Source organism: Eurypyga helias, unplaced genomic scaffold, assembly GCF_000690775.1.
Source record: "Eurypyga helias isolate BGI_N326 unplaced genomic scaffold, ASM69077v1 scaffold40033, whole genome shotgun sequence".
Lineage (NCBI taxonomy): Eukaryota > Metazoa > Chordata > Aves > Eurypygiformes > Eurypygidae > Eurypyga > Eurypyga helias.
Genome location: NW_010239957.1, coordinates 14,687 through 30,047, shown reverse-complemented (window position 1 = coordinate 30,047; position 15,361 = coordinate 14,687). Strand labels below are relative to the sequence as shown.

General features: G+C 46.3%; 1 protein-coding gene across 1 annotated transcript; it reads left to right on the top strand.

The window, feature by feature from the left end:
* Window positions 1-291: 291 nt before the first annotated feature.
* LOC104507138 (cytochrome P450 20A1) lies at window positions 292-14,843 on the top strand (the record flags this gene model as incomplete). The annotated part of the gene is given in 13 exon segments (XM_010148320.1): window positions 292-340; window positions 454-503; window positions 589-755; window positions 5,799-5,944; window positions 6,659-6,826; window positions 7,508-7,586; window positions 8,666-8,781; window positions 9,192-9,246; window positions 10,587-10,707; window positions 11,561-11,672; window positions 12,321-12,385; window positions 14,230-14,319; window positions 14,488-14,843. Coding segments are annotated over 13 exon segments (1,369 nt in total), but the record flags the coding sequence as incomplete, so codon positions are not given.
* Between the last annotated feature and the right edge of the window lie 518 nt (window positions 14,844-15,361).

Genomic DNA, 15,361 nt, shown 5'->3' with positions numbered 1-15,361 from the left:
GGTCGAGCCTGCGGGAGCGCTCGCTGCACGGGGCGTCCCGGCCGGCCCTGCCCGCACTCTGGAGCACGCCTCAGGTTTCTCGTGGATCCCCCTCAGGAAGGCTTCATCTGCTCGCTTTGCCGTGTTGCACGAGTGCAGGTCCCCAGGGCAGAATGTGGGTGTCAGATGTACACTGCCAACCTGACCCGTTACATCCTTACGCAGGGATCTTTCATCTAAGCAGAGCAGTAGTCCTGGGTTAGCCGGCGGGACCAGGCGTTGCGTACTGCTAGCGCCTTCGTAAGCCTCTAGCAGGTTTGAGGCCTGAAGACGTGGCTTATCCAGCTTTTGTTTAATGTTTGTACGTCGCACAGGAGCACTGATGTGGAAAATCCCGCTCTCCTGCTGGAAAGCTGTGGGGCTTGTAAAAAATCCAAGTTCAAGGATGTTGACACGTTTCTTTTTACTCTCTAGGCATCCAGGCAAGCATCAGGTATCCCTGGCCCGGCCCCAACTGATGAAAAGTAAGTGCTTTCCATCTTCACATTGGTCAAGTTCAGCCATGCTAGTGGGTGCTGTTCCTGACCAGATATCCTCTGTGTTTCTCAGGGATGGTAACCTGCCGGATATCATTGCCAGCAGCAGTTTGCATGAGTTCCTGGTGAACCTTCATGAGAAATATGGCCCACTGGTCTCTTTCTGGTTTGGAAGGCGTCTTGTTGTCAGCCTTGGCTCGATTGATCTCCTGAAACAACATATTAACCCCAACCGTTCGCGTAAGTGTCCTTTGCTTTGTCTTTGAGTCCATTTGTTCATTCTGGCCTTGCTGAGCATCCTATGTCACAGGAAGCTGGTGTTTCGTTCGAAGTAGAAAGCAAATGAAGACCTAGTCTGCAGCTGATAGGGTGGTTTGGGCATGATTTTGGTCCTGCTTATTGGACTTGAATATCAGTGACCAAGGGTTACTGCTGCCCACTGTCCAGCGACAAGGAATTAGTATGCTGGTGCCTTTTACCATCTCCCTACAGGAAAATGCTTATGGAAAGCGTCATGCTAGTTAGCCACTTAAAACAGCAAGGTGAAGATCCCGTAGCAACTTGATGTACATTTTAAATTGTATTTCAAGCTGCTTTTAAGAGGGTGAAAATTGCTAAATTAAGTCTGAAAAGAACCGTGGTAGTTTGCAATAGCTCCCTTGTGTGGTTCAGCGTGGAAGTTTTTAAAGTATTATGGGAAGAAGTTATTTAACTTTTGTTTTACTTTGGCATGTAGAATTTCGTGCTGAAAACCGTTAATGATCTTGCAGGTTTGGAAATGGTCAGTTGTGGTGGTAGCTGAGTTGACCCTGTTAGTCCTGGGAGGATATTTTAATTTATGGTAAAAGTTTCTTAGGTGGATGGTTTGCTTCCTAAGGTGATCACAGGCAATAGGTTAACTCAGCTGATGTTTGGATTTAACCTCTTGTTTTTCCAGTTTTCATCTTAAAAGGTTGGATGAGGTGCTGGTTGCATCCCCTGATCCAATACTGTAGGCTCTCCTTAGGCACAGGCAGATATCTCAGCATCACTTTATGCTGGGGTTGTGATGGGTAAGCTTCTTGTACAGTTGCGTGACAAGACTCAAAAAAACGGGTGATGGTCTGGGGAAGGAGTGGGAGTTAACGAAGATCAGTAAGACACGGTCAATAGCAGTGGCACTCCAGAAGGTGGAAACCCACCCTGAAAGATCTGAATATACTCAAGTGTGTTTTGGGGGGAAATTGAGCAGACAGTCACTTTCTCAGAGCTCAGAGAAGTGGTGACAGGCCCCTGAGCAGGCAAGTTCTCAGAAATATGCTAAATTTGGAAGTACCCAAATACTGGAAAAAAACAAAGACAGTGCCTGGACTTCAGTGCAGGAAATGTGTCGCTGGCAGTTACAGACTAGTCTGGTATCCTGCTATGCCAAGGGCTAAACATATTTTTTGAGGATGGGGATAAATAGGAAATGCATGACATACTACTTTGATAATTGGACGTCTAGATAAGGAAAGTGATAAAACTGTGTTTCTGTCAGGGTTTCATTTCACTTTAGCATTTGCTTGGACACTGGGTCATAACTGAAGCTGGAGGTAATGGGATATGAAAAGTGAAAGAAGGAGCAAGGCTGGATTGTTTTGGGGAAGAAATGCTGGGTCGGGAGGTGAAATACTGCCATTTATATTATCAGCCTGCCCTGATGGTATCACTCTGGGATGCCTTGTCAACACAGTGCGGCAGAGTGTTGGAGCAAGGAGATGGGGGGATGGGGGTACCCCTGAGGGCTGGGGTAGCAGCAATAGGAAGGGGAGGAGTAAGAGCAGGCTGTATTGATTGCCTGCAGGATGACATGGCCATGGAAAAGAGGACCAGAGTGTGTTGAGTCATGTATTTTCTCTAGAGCAAAGTATCTAGGCTGTTGCACAAGATGAATGTGAGCCAGACCTGGAATCCTGTGTGTGGCTCTGATCTCTGTATTCAGGCATGGTTTTGAATAAAGAAAGGCTGCCGGTGCCCTCAGAGGAGTGGAGAGCCTGTTGTGCAGGAGAAGCCAGGGAAAGTGTGTTCATCCCAACCGAAGGAAGAGCTTATGGGGGGATCCTCGTAAAGGCAGCAGCAGCAGGCTTACAATGGAGGGTTCTCATGATCTGTACTGAACTCATAACTGAAGAAGCAGCAATGTTAGTTGTATCAATGCTTCCTTTTTAGCACTGATGCTTGTCAGAAGTGCTCAGTCTTTATTAGAGGTGAGGAATCTTACTGATTGTTTTTGCTGGAGCTTTGAGGTATAAACAACAAGTAGCAGCTGAGTGGCTGTAACAGAATGGCTCTTGTACCATTTCCTGGTGAGGGGGAATAGGTGCTGTAGTAGCTCTCAGCCATCAGCCAGCTCCGGGCAGCTTGCAGTGTTGTTGGAGACCTGGCCTTGCCTGCATCTCTTCTGTGCACACAGTGCTGTGGGGCAGGAGATGTCCCACTGTGGACTGGGTTATATCCAACTCCTTATTCCAGCCACACCTGAAAACCCTTGCCATATGATTCCTTCTCGGTCTGCTAGGGTACCTGAAGTCAGAGCTGCTCTTCATAGATCCCTGCTTGTTGGTTTCCAAGTTTGAGGTGTAAAGTTTGGCTCCAAGTAGCATAGAAAGGTTCCCCTTGTCTCGTGTGTGTCATAGGTGTGGCCAAACTTCTTGGAGAGAGAAAGAGCGAGAGAGATGCTGATAGTGCATCTCTGTAAGAGAGCTGAAGTTGGACTAATTGCATTCATAGTTATTAACTGGTTCCCAGTGCCAGGAACTGGTTTTCCTCATGCCTAAAGCAGTGTTTGAAGTTGGTATGCTTTCATGGCCTCTTAAAACTTGGTTGAGATTAATTTGCAAGGAGAATTCAAATTAAGTAAAACTTTGCTGCTGATACTGGTGATTCCCATAAGAGGCTCTGGGGAAGCAGTCCAGGCCTGTGAAGAGGGTGGACTAGTTCAGAATTGCCAGGAGCAGTGGCTTCAGAGACCCACTTGGATAACTCCTGTGAGTCAATGTCACCTTTTGGTTTGGACAGTGAACCTGAAGCCCATCGAATGCTGGAGATGAACCTATGGGTCCTGGCCTGTTGGAGCAGGACAGCTTCATTGCTGTTCTGTGTTCATTTGTACTGTGCAGCTTCAGAGGTCCTTTCCATCTCTGATCGGTTCTACTTGGCATCTGTCTTACTATCCAGAGTTAGATCTTTTCTCCATAACCATTCACAACGGCATCCAGGACAGCACTCTGAGGTTCTTGGGATGAGGAAGATTACCTTGTAAGTGGAAGGGACAGTCAATATTTTGATATGCTTCTCTAAGAGGACTGAAAATGTAACCTTAGAGATGTTTTCAAGGTAAGGTCAAAGGAAGAAGTCTGTGGAAGTGCTGGCAGGACAGAGCTCTGTCTCCAAGAGGCAGTTTGTGCCTTGTGGTGTCACTAACCTCCTGTAGTTGCGGAGAAAGCTCTTTCCCAAATACTGCAAGGCAGGGCCAGGCCTCAGCAAAGGGCAGCTTGGGCTCTGCAGTCCTGAGTTCACAACAGTGTGTCAGTGGCATGGAACTGTCAGCCTGCACTAGGGACAGGGGGGAAAAAAATTAAGCCTGTGGCTGATCCAGCAGTTTTCCTTCATGTGCACCAGGAGAACTTTGCAGTTTCCTCAGGTGATGGTGCCAAGCGTCCTCTGGCTTCTGCTTGCCAAATTTGCCGTGTGGGCTTTACCACCAGCCATGTGTCTTTCTGGCTACTGCAGTACTGTGCCCAGCTCTGCCAGGGCCAGTCAGCAAGGAATCGTGACATGAATAGCAGCAGCCACTCCATGGTAAAGTCCTTCGGGGGAGGAATTGTCAGCAGCAGCTAGAGTCGCATTAACAGCCTACTCCACGTGGAAAGCTGCAGGTACCATCTGCTGTGCCAAAGAACACTTGTACATGATCCTTGTCATTTAAAGTGGGATAGAGGGTGAGATGCAGAGCTTAAAAACATTGGAAGGGAAAAATACATGAGAGAAAAGCACTTAGGAAAGTTTACCATATTCATGCCTCTGGCCTCATCAGCTGCTTTTGTGTCATGGGGTAGTAAGTCCTCTGCAGGTGGGAATTGTATCCTCTTGTATGTTTGTCCAGTAGCACAGCGAGGCCCTGCTCTCTGCTGGGAATCCAAGCTACATCCACAGTTGGTAGAGTCGTATGTGTCTGACCCAGCCTTGATGTTTTCTGATGTCTCAGAGGTTTGAGTTTCCGTCTGGGAGAAATACCAGACTGTGATAAACAGTGAAAATACCGCTGCTGAAAACCCCGACTGCTGTTTCCAAATAGTTCCTTAAAGATTCTGCCAGTTCTGCAAGACCCACAGAAAAGTTTAGAGAAAAGGAAAAGCCTATGCCATGCTTTATTGCACAGTTTTGCATTGACCTCATATACTTTGCAAATTTGTTAAGTTAGAGGCCCCTGATGGTGAAATTCAAAGTTAAAAATCTAACTGAAGCAAGCCATGGATATGGAAAATGGAGGATATGTGTGTTTTGTCCAGTTTGTACACTGTTGAAAGTGTCTCTGCGGAAGTAAGATGGAAAGTAAGGCAGTTAGAAGTAGAAAGCGTTCTGTAGGTTAGTGAGGTACTGCTTTCTGTAAGAGCTTCTCTGCTGGAGGCAGCTCTGGCTGAGAGGGGTAGGTGTTAGTTTGGGAAGAGCTCATCAGCAGGGAATGTGGTGCATGCAAGAGCAGTAGGGTGTCAGACGAGGTTTACTGGGGCCTGAAGCAAGGTAAGGAGCGCAGAGAGCAACCTGTCGCTAAGTCTCTAGTGCGAGCTGATATTTCTTGAGTGCATAACCATGATCACAGCAGGTGGGTGCACCCTGTGCCAAGGGGCAGTGTGCTAGAGGGACTGCAGGTCAGGCTGCAGGAGAAGGGAAGGGAGCATGCCACGCTCACTGTTGTCACCAAGTCCATGGCTCAACCAGCTGGAAACTGGCAATCTGGGAACAAGGTTCCAAGGCTTTATTACTGAGGAGTTGCTTGGTGGAGCCAGCAGCCAACCTCTGCAGCGGGAGCTGGTCACAGGGTGGTACCCTGCCACGGAGAAGGGACTTTATGCAGGCCCAGCCCACGCTGAGCAAGAGAAGCTTGACACCCCAGGAACAACCCCCTCCCTGGGGGAAGAAGACGTACCTTGCTCTCTGCCCCAAAGTAGCAGTGCCCGATTAAAGAGATTGCTGTTCTCGTCATCCCTGTGTGGTGTGACTGCCTGACTTTCAAACGGTGTTTCCTTTGTTTGCTTTCAGTGGATCCCTTTGAGACAATGCTGAAGTCCCTCTTGAGGTACCATTCCAGCCTGAATGGGGATACAGGAGAGAGCCACATGAGGAGAAAGCTGTATGAAAATGGTCTGAGCAAGTCCTTGCAAAGTAACTTTGCTCTCATCCAGAAGGTGCGTAACTGCTGTTGTGCAGCTGATAAGCCCTGTGTGGCTCACAGGGAAAAGTTTTATGAGAATGGATAGGATAAAGGAGCTGTGTTCAAAAAGGAGCTAGGATAAAGGAGCTGTATTCAAAGTAGCACTGGAAGTGTAAACATCTGAGACAGCGAACAGCCTCTGCCCGTTGGTGTGATGTTCTCATGGGGTGAATATTTGGTTTCTCTTAGCTCCAGTGGGTTGAGGGGAAGGTCTAAGCCTGGTGACTTTTTATGCCAAGATACCAGATGCAGTTAAAGATACTGGAGCATCTGGATTCTCGATTTATTTTTCAGGACAGGAGGGTGGAGCACGGAACCAGCTATTGACACCACAGACAGGTGAAGAATTGTTCTGTTGACTCAGTCCAGCAGCCAGAATATGATCTGCTTTCCCAGTCTGGAGCTACTAGTATTAAAGTTTTTAAGGTTTCTTTTATGACAGAGGGAACAAGAGAGAAGGACAGGGTTGCCTCGTTGGGGGAAAACCTTGGCAAGAGGCAGAAGTTTTGAGACTAAAATGTTAGTTGTTCAAGTTAACAAAGGAAGGAAAACCTGGACAGAGTGTAGCTTTATGCCATAGCTATGAAAGTGTGGTCTGCTTTAGGAACTGGGTGGGAATGTCTCCAGGGTATGTTTGGTAAATAAGCCTCTGATATTACTGCCAACTAATGGTTCCTTCCCTCTCAAGCTGTCAGAAGAGCTGCTAGCCAAATGGCTCTCCCTCCCTGAGGCACAGCACGTGCCACTCTGCCAGCACATGCTGGGCTTTGCCATGAAGTCTGTCACGCAGACAGCTATGGGCAGCAGCTTTGAAGATGACCGGGAAGTCATCCGATTCCGCAGGCACCATGATGCAGTAAGTGTCACGAAGAACTAGGAAATCTCCTATTACACTTTTCCACACCACCAGGACACAGCTTGTGTCTGTGTGCAGTTTAGTACAAGCTACTGCTGAGACTTTAACAATCAGGTAACATTAAGCTTAAGAGCTTGAGGGCTCTGCCTCAGTTGTCCCATGCTGAAACTGTCAGAAAGATCCACTGTCAGTAAGGTGTTTCTAAAGGATCTGTGGGGAACTTGGATCCAATGGCAGTTGAGAAGTGTTTTGGTACCTAAGTCAGGTAAACTCTGCTGGGAATGCCAGTGGAACTTCTCCTTTTCAAAAATCTTCTGATGGCTCTGTGACAGTGTGGAGAAAGGAAAATCTGAGGAGGTCCCAAGCTGTCTAGCATCTGGGGATGTTAAATGTGCTGGTGATAGTGTGGGAAAGAAACAGTTCCATCTCCCATTCAAGATTCCCCTGTCTTTTCCCCTGTAGTTGTAATTACAGTTGTTTCATTTCAGCACAATTTCAGCTGTCATAGATGTAATATCTGGAATAGGACGTGGTATCCTAAAGAGGAGACCAGTTTCATATTCACAGGAAGCCTTCATTTTATTTGATGTTTTCATTTTCCTGAATAGGGAAGAATGGCAGAGTCCCAGCGGTGTCAGCCTGTGGTGAGTGACGGTGCTCTTCTCTCTGTCCTTCTTTCAGATCTGGTCGGAGATTGGGAAGGGTTTCTTGGATGGGTCCCTTGACAAAAACATGACTAGGAAGAAGCTCTACGAAGATGGTAAGTTCCTCCCCAAATCAGTCTCCCTCCCACCCTGATTAATATTGAGTTAGCTAGCATATGGAAGCACTTAATTTGCCCAGCCATCTTGGCTTTTCTACGGAGTTGATCATTGTGCCATAAGCTGCCAGGTGTGTCCTTCTTACTCTCGCATAAAATCATTGTTTTGGAGTTGAGTGACAAGCCTGCCATTGTGCAAGAAGTCTGTAGGACTGGAACTCTAGTTCCAGGGCCTGTCCAGTCTGGAGGCAGATAGAAGATCCTGGGAAGTATCTTGTGCCTGCCTCCTTCCTGTTCTGTTCCCTAGTGTCCCCTTTTGACCTCTCAGGGAGGAAGGGCAGGTAGTTCTAAGACAAAGGGGCTGAACTTCACCTTGGTAAATTGAGTTTCAGGTCCAACTTCTGCTCCATGTTTCCTGGATAGCCTTGAGTAGCTCATATAAATCAGACAGCAAATGGCATCTAGGTCCCTAACTCTCCCCTCAGTTCCCACAACAGCCAGCAGGAGTTAGGCACCCGAATATTTTCAGAAGTGTGGACTGTTTGTGCTAAAACCCTCCCACATTTCCCCCACCTTCCTCTCCCTGTGCAGACTCTTTAGCACAGAGCCATCCCCTTGCACTGTGCTTGCAGAACCCCTAGCAAAAGGGAGATTAAACCACGACACCATCAGTGGCTGGAGTTGCTGTAACACTTTAGTAATTACAGCTCTACAGGCCATACAGCTAGTGTTATCTGGCTCAAACAGTTTTGATGGGGGCTGATCAAACACGTTCTCTGATGGTTCAGCACTGTTACTTGACTTCTCCTTATGTGATTTCAGCTCACAGAGTAGATGTCTTGGCTGTACCTGTAAGGGTGGCTTTTTACAGGCAACCTGTCTTATCTGGTTCCTATGTTTTCAACTAAATTGGAGATACCACCTTCCAAATTGACAGTAACATGTAACGGAGGCTGCTTCTGTAAGTGAGCCCAGCAGGGACAGCTGGTCTGAAAATCTGTTTGGGGAGATGGATTTGCTTCTCAGCAGCACTCAGGATGACCAGGTTTTAAAATAAACATTTAATTTTGCTTCCAAAGCGCTGATGGAGATGGAATCCACCTTAAGGAAAGTTACAAAGGAGCGCCGAGGCAGATCCTTCAACAGGCATGTCTTTATAGACACCTTGCTGCAGGGGAGCCTGAGTGACCAGCAGGTTAGTGCAGCTGTCACGTCCTTACACAGCAAAGGACTTTTGATATTACAAACTCGTTACACTGTAGCCTTTGAGTCATTTAAGTTTTTGCATCTTAGGTCAGATTCCTTACTAAAACAGGGTTTCTCGTTCTTTTTCCATTCCTACATGTTTAATCACATTAGGCTTTGGTAGCTTTCCTTGCCATTGCTTTGCTGTGATTTTTATAAACGAGAAGTATGTTAGTACTAAGCGTGTCTTGTGCTGTTCCAGTGGAAGTTCTTTAGAGGGTTCAGTCTGTGTCTTCTAGATGTATTTCCTGCTCTCTGCACTGAAGGGATTTCATGCACTTGAATGGAGAATATACCACTTCTTTTTTTATCTTTACAGTCTTATGAACTTCATTCTCTGAAGTAGATTTTATTTCCTAGATTCTGGAAGATACAATGATTTTCTCCTTGGCAGGATGCATAATCACAGCTAACTGTAAGTACAGTAACTTCCCATCCTTACACTCAGCTGTCTGAAACTGTGTGTGATGATATGAGACTGACTCTAAGCTAATAAAAATTGTATTCATCATTCTGTTTATCCTGCGCTACAGATGTATAGAAGAAGCTAATTTTACAGTGGACTGTCAGCGCAGCCTCACAGCTACTGCGTTGAAACTAAGCTGTGTTTGACGACCGTCCCACTCCTTTAGTGAACCGTAGAATTTCTTCCCATTGCTTTTCACTTGCACTCTGAGCCCAGGCAACTGATGCTAAATTTAATGAAAAAGCACCAAACGGTGTAAGCTTCTGGCATGTGGGAAGTAAATTAGAGCCAAGTGCTGGAATCTGACTGGCCGCTTTGAATTCTGGAGGTGTGTTGCATATATGGAAGACTTTCAAAGGAGCTACTCTGGGATTTGTGCAAAGATGATGAAAAAAACCCACCCCAAATAACAATAGAAACTGGAGCTGTGTAAATCTCTTATGATAGGGGGATGAGTATCAGATCCTGTATCTCAACCAGTGGGGCTGGGACTGCAAAAAAAACCTCCCAGGTGCAGCTGGGTGTTAAAGAATGTGCAAAGTAAATTTGGCAACTATGATAATACTCTCTCTGGAGAATATCCTCTCCAGCTACTTCAGGAAGACTGTGATTTTAAGGGGCTTGACTCCTCAGGGATTCTGGATAGTTCTCATGAATAGAAGGTTTGGAGTGGTAGAAACATTTCCTTGTAGCTTTAGGGAAACTGCATCCTACACGCTTACTTCTTATGCAAAGTTTCCTTTTCACTCTGCTACTGGAGATATCTCTGGAGTACCTCACAAAATAGATGCAGGAGAGACAAGTGCTGGCCAGCCTGTTGTATAGAGCTACACTGTTCTTGTCTCTCCCTCTCAGGAGCCGTAGACATTGGCTGTCTGGAGCACTCACCTGAGATGTGGGGAAGCCCCATAAATAAGGGAATTGTCTGATGCTTTGGACAAACCAGCCTTTCATTTGCATGGTTGGCCTAGTAACCCTGGTTTCCCAGGGTTTGCCAGGCTGTGTGGTCCCTTCCCCAGAGCTGTGAGGCTTCATGGCTCAGTCTTTTGCACAGCTCCCTAAGCTCCAGCATTGGAAAGAGAAGTTTAGCTTGCAGAGTCTCTTGTTATGCAGGAATTCAGCCTCTACTCCTGCCACTGACTAGAGAATCAGTACAGCCTGCTGTGAACAGAGCTCACTCTTCTCTGGGTCAAAAAGTAATGTTGCAAATACAGGAAGTAAGAAAAATGAATGCAATTTGTGAAGGATTGAATTTTCTGGGTCCAGTTTTGTCTTGATTTCTTCTCCAGTGTGTACCTGGGCAGTCTATTTTCTGACAACCTCAGAAGATGTTCAGCAGAATCTCTACCAGGAGATGGACCACGTTCTGGGGACGGGACCAATTACACATGAGAAAGTTGAGCAGCTCAGGTGGGTCCCATGGAAGGAACTGCAGAGGAAGGTTGTCTCATGTGTTGGGGACAGGGGCTTCATGTACTGCAGCCTGATACCCGGCCTGTACTGGGATAGGAGAAGATGCCAAAAAGGTACTATTCTTTTTTTCTGGAAGTCTTCAAACCATAAGATGACTTGCAGCACAGAGAGAATCTGCTGTAGGGCTCTGGACATGGGAACCAAGCTGCTATCTTCGGGGGGTCTATAGGAAACCCTCCAGGTTCACTGGCAGAGGAGAGCACAGAATCAGTGCCCTGGCTGCCAGGCCAAAATTTGCTTACTGTCTTGTTTGGTTTCTGTCCTAGTTTTCCAAAAGTAGAGGTAGTCATTTTAGTGGATGGATTCATGTTAGACTTACTTATAGAAAAAGCATTGAGTAATCTTCTTTTCAAAGGGCCACAGAACTAGCATGATGGACACTGTGCCTTTACTTTTCATGCATCTGTTGGTGCAGCTGGGTGCATTTTAGAGTTTCAGTACGAGAGTACTAAGCATGTGGGTTTCTTGCTGCTTCTTGTATGGGTGAGAGGTTCAGGAATAGGGCTAGTGTTTAGCTAAGTTAGGTCAGTTTAAAATCTGAAAAAAAGTGCAGTGAAGAGATACTTCCATAACCTTCCCTAAAAGCTGAGGATGAGATTTAATGCTTCTTGCAAAGATGCTGGGGCTCCTTGCCAGAAAAAAGTGAGGTGCCTCAGTGTGGCTTGAGAGAGTTCCAGGCACAGACTGTGACCGTAAATGCAGCAGGTGCCTCGTCTCTCCTTGCTGCTGTGAGGATGTGGACAAGCTTCTCTCTGGGAGGGTTAAACTAACCAAGTCTTACTGGTTGCAGATACTGTCGGCAAGTCCTGTGTGAGACAGTGAGAACGGCAAAGCTTACTCCCATTGCTGCACAGCTGCAGGAGCTGGAGGGCAGAGTCGACCAACATACTATCCCCAAAGAGGTAGGGCAGTACTGGGAGCACTGGGCCACTCTCTTTTCCTGGAGGAGGATTTCCTGTTTCCTCTTCTTCCCGTGGAGGGCTAAGGCAGGAAGACCATTTCTTCTGACACTGTTGAACCTGAGCAGCTGCTCTGTCATCTAAAAGTACAATTTAGCTCAAAGTTTGCCCTGTGGTTCCTTGGTGGGAGAGGCTCTGGGAATTCATGTCCTCTTCCTGAGCAGATTTGCATCTGATTCTGGGTCCACCAGGGATGAATCCCCTTTTGAAAGGGCTTATGGACTCAATGGTGCATAACAAGAGCATGATTTCAGGCCTGATCATACCACCCATAATTTCCCCCACAGAGTGGTACCTTCCGTTGCAGAGAATAAAGTAGTTCATACATACATGGCAGCAGGAGGAGAGAGGGAGGGGATCAGACCCTCTCTAAACATCAACAGTTGGAGCATGGGCCTTAGAAGTTAAAATCCTCACATTTGGGCATGGATTATGGAACTCTGTAGATGAATATAGCATATTATCTTTTTAATCCACTTAATAAATATGAGTAGTCTACAGAAAAATCATCATCCAGTAGTATGATGTCCAGACATGTCTAACTCTGCGTTTCTTTCTGCTCTGACATACATCTCCTGATGTTCTTTGCAGACACTTGTGCTTTACACTCTTGGTGTGATGCTGCAGGATAGTTCATCATGGCCATCACCATACAAGTATGTAGTATCAAGACTTTTATTGCAACTAATTCCTTTCCTTTCCTTTTTGTAATTAATATTCTTTAGATCTTACAGCACAGCCTGTTTGGCTGCAGGGCCTGCCTTACACAGACTTTGGAGATGAAAGGCAGTCTGTAAGAAAACCAATCTGTGAAGTTCTTGGTGTGTTTGTCTCCATGGGTGGGATTTTGTGGCAATTCACATCATGACTCTCCCGTGCTCCAGTCTGTGTGTGTGTATGTGTTAGAGTTTAATAACAAAATTCTTTTTTGCACACACACACTTGCGTACACACGCTCAGAGCTCCCCTGGCAAATGCTGCTAAATTCTTTGTAAGGTTTTCTGTGAGAGAGAAACACTGATTTGAATGCCTTTGGAATTACTGCTTGTCATCATGAAACAGTGATGCAGGGGAGGAAATGTCAGTCTGAAGTTCTGTTTTTTTCAGGGGGAGGGAAAGTGCTACCTCATTACTTCTATTTGTGAAAGCAAAACTGGATCCAGGCCAGTATTTCAGAGGTTAAGAAAAAAATGGCTGTAGCTTCCTGTGGCCTCCAGGTGGACTTACTTCACTTGCGCTGGGAAAAAAATGTGGGTCAGTGATTGCAGACAGAGAGAACAGACAGCTGAGATGTAGGAGAAAGAATAGAGCCTTTAGAACAGCGCTTTTCCCCACCTGCAAGTGTAGCTCTTGCAAAAGGGTCAGGCATTGATACGAGCATCTTTGCAGGGACTGCCCACTATGACAGGGCACACAGCATGTTTAGGAAGGGTTTGCTGAGGCCTCGTGGGTTGGATAGGGAGGACTACTATGAACACAGTGTGTTTATTCCACGGAGAAGGAGGTTGAGGTGAGTAGATGTGTATTTCTGTGACGACAAGGGATCAGCTCTGTGATCCTTTCACCTATCTGCTGTACGAAACCGCTGTGCATGGCTAATTTTTTGCTAAGCAGCTGCATTTTCTTTCCTGTTACAGTATCTGTAATTTGCCACTTCAGTTCAGGGGGAATGTAAGTTGGATGCTGCTTTTACTGAAGGTCAGCACCCACATGCCATTTCACCTTGGTAGAAACAGAGCTTGGATGTTAGGCAAGGAGTCAAAGGCTTGAAGTATGAGCTTCAGAAATATTTAGCAGAAAGTGAGAGAGAACTGCCTTCCACCCATCAGATTTCCTGTTTGTGGGTTTGGGTTCTTTCTTAATATTTAAATCTAACGATATTTTATTAGTCTCCCTGTGGTTAGTTTATTATGGGAATCTTTTAACTCATGCCAGCCCTGGATAAGAGTTTTCTCACAGCCTCCACCATCCTAATGCTGGAAACCACTTTTCTCACTTGAATGAGTCACCAGCTTCCCTCCCCCAGCACATACACACACCAGCTGCTTGAAGAGAAGGGTGAGGGGCAAGGAGAAAAGGGAATTATTTCTGGAAGTGAGAGAGGAAGGGACACAGGGGGAGAGAGAGGGGGAGGCAAATCAGATTGTGTTCCCTGAAGGGTAATAGAGGGCAGGTAGCAGCATCAGCTCAGCTGTGTACTCCAGCTAAATGCCCACTGCTGAGAGGTAATGCATATGAGTTCCAGCCCTGTGTCACACTAACTCAGTTCATCAGCATTTTGACCAAGCTGGGACACAGCTGACCATCTGGGAACATAGATGGAGTGGATGCACAGTTGCCTTCATATATCTGTGTGGAATTACCCAGCGTGATTTAGAGAGGGCAAATTAGCGAGAGTCTGTATTTCGTTGCCAGTTTCTTACTCGTGTGTGTGCACACGTGTCTGGGGAAAGGATCCTGTGCCCACACAGAAAGCCTCAGTGTGTTTTGTCTTTTATAGGTTTGACCCAGATAGATTCAATGAGGAATCGGCCATGAAAAACCTCTCCTTGCTGGGTTTTTCAGGAAGCCAGGAGTGCCCGGAGTTGAGGTGAGCATAGGGAAGGAGGTGTTTGTGTGTGTCTCTGGCAGACAGGAAAGAAGGTACTTTCAGCCTCTTCTTGTTACTGCTGAGACAATCTGTCAAGCTGGCTGTTGTCCCTTGGCAAATTTACATCACAGCAAGGTTTTTTTTCTTTTCTCCTGCCTCTTCCCTCAGGTTTGCCTATATGGTGGCTACAGTTCTGCTGAGTGTCCTGGTAAGGAAACTGTATCTCCACCCTGTGAAAGGACAAGTCATGGAGACCAAATATGAGCTGGTAACCTCACCAAAGGAGGAAGCCTGGATAACGGTGTCTAAGAGAAACTAAGAGCAAGCAAAACAAGGGGCTGAAAGTACCAGCCCCTGAAGTTCTGAGCAAGGGTGTTAGGGGGAATCATGCTGGCGCCACAACGACTCAGCCAAGGAATTTTACATCCAGATTTTGTTACCTTCAATGTTCTTAACCACATACCTCTCCTTGGGTACTTTTTCTAACTCAACTAGTAGTCACATTAAAGTAGATTTAATCTGTATGCATTTTTCACATTTGCTTTTGGATCTCTGGCCAAACTATTGCAAAGGAAGCAACAAGACCTTGCAGTGGTGGCTGTATGAACTGTTGGGTGCCAGCTAGTCAAAGACCAAACCTCTGATTAATCTAGCCCCTTTCCAGCAGCAGCCAGAGCTGGATAAAAGTGCCTCTGTTACCCAGTGGAATGCTTCTCCATGGATGCTAACTAGAAAAGACCTTGGAGACACAAGGACAAAGCCTTTCTCTATATATAGGTATTTTTATTCAACGTGTCTTTCCTTCCCTTGAGCTATATCTATAACTGTCAAGAAGTGCAGATCTATCTTGTGAGAAGTATGTGTGAGTGCGTGTGACAGAAATAAAGTGGGGTGGGAATTGCACCACTGGTTCTCTTGCTGTGTAGTCTTGCCATACTATGGGGTTGCAAGAGAAAGGATGACTGAGAAATGCTAGGAAACCCAGAGGAATACAATTGGCTTGGCTCCTGAGGAAACAAAAGCATCAGTAATAATATAATGA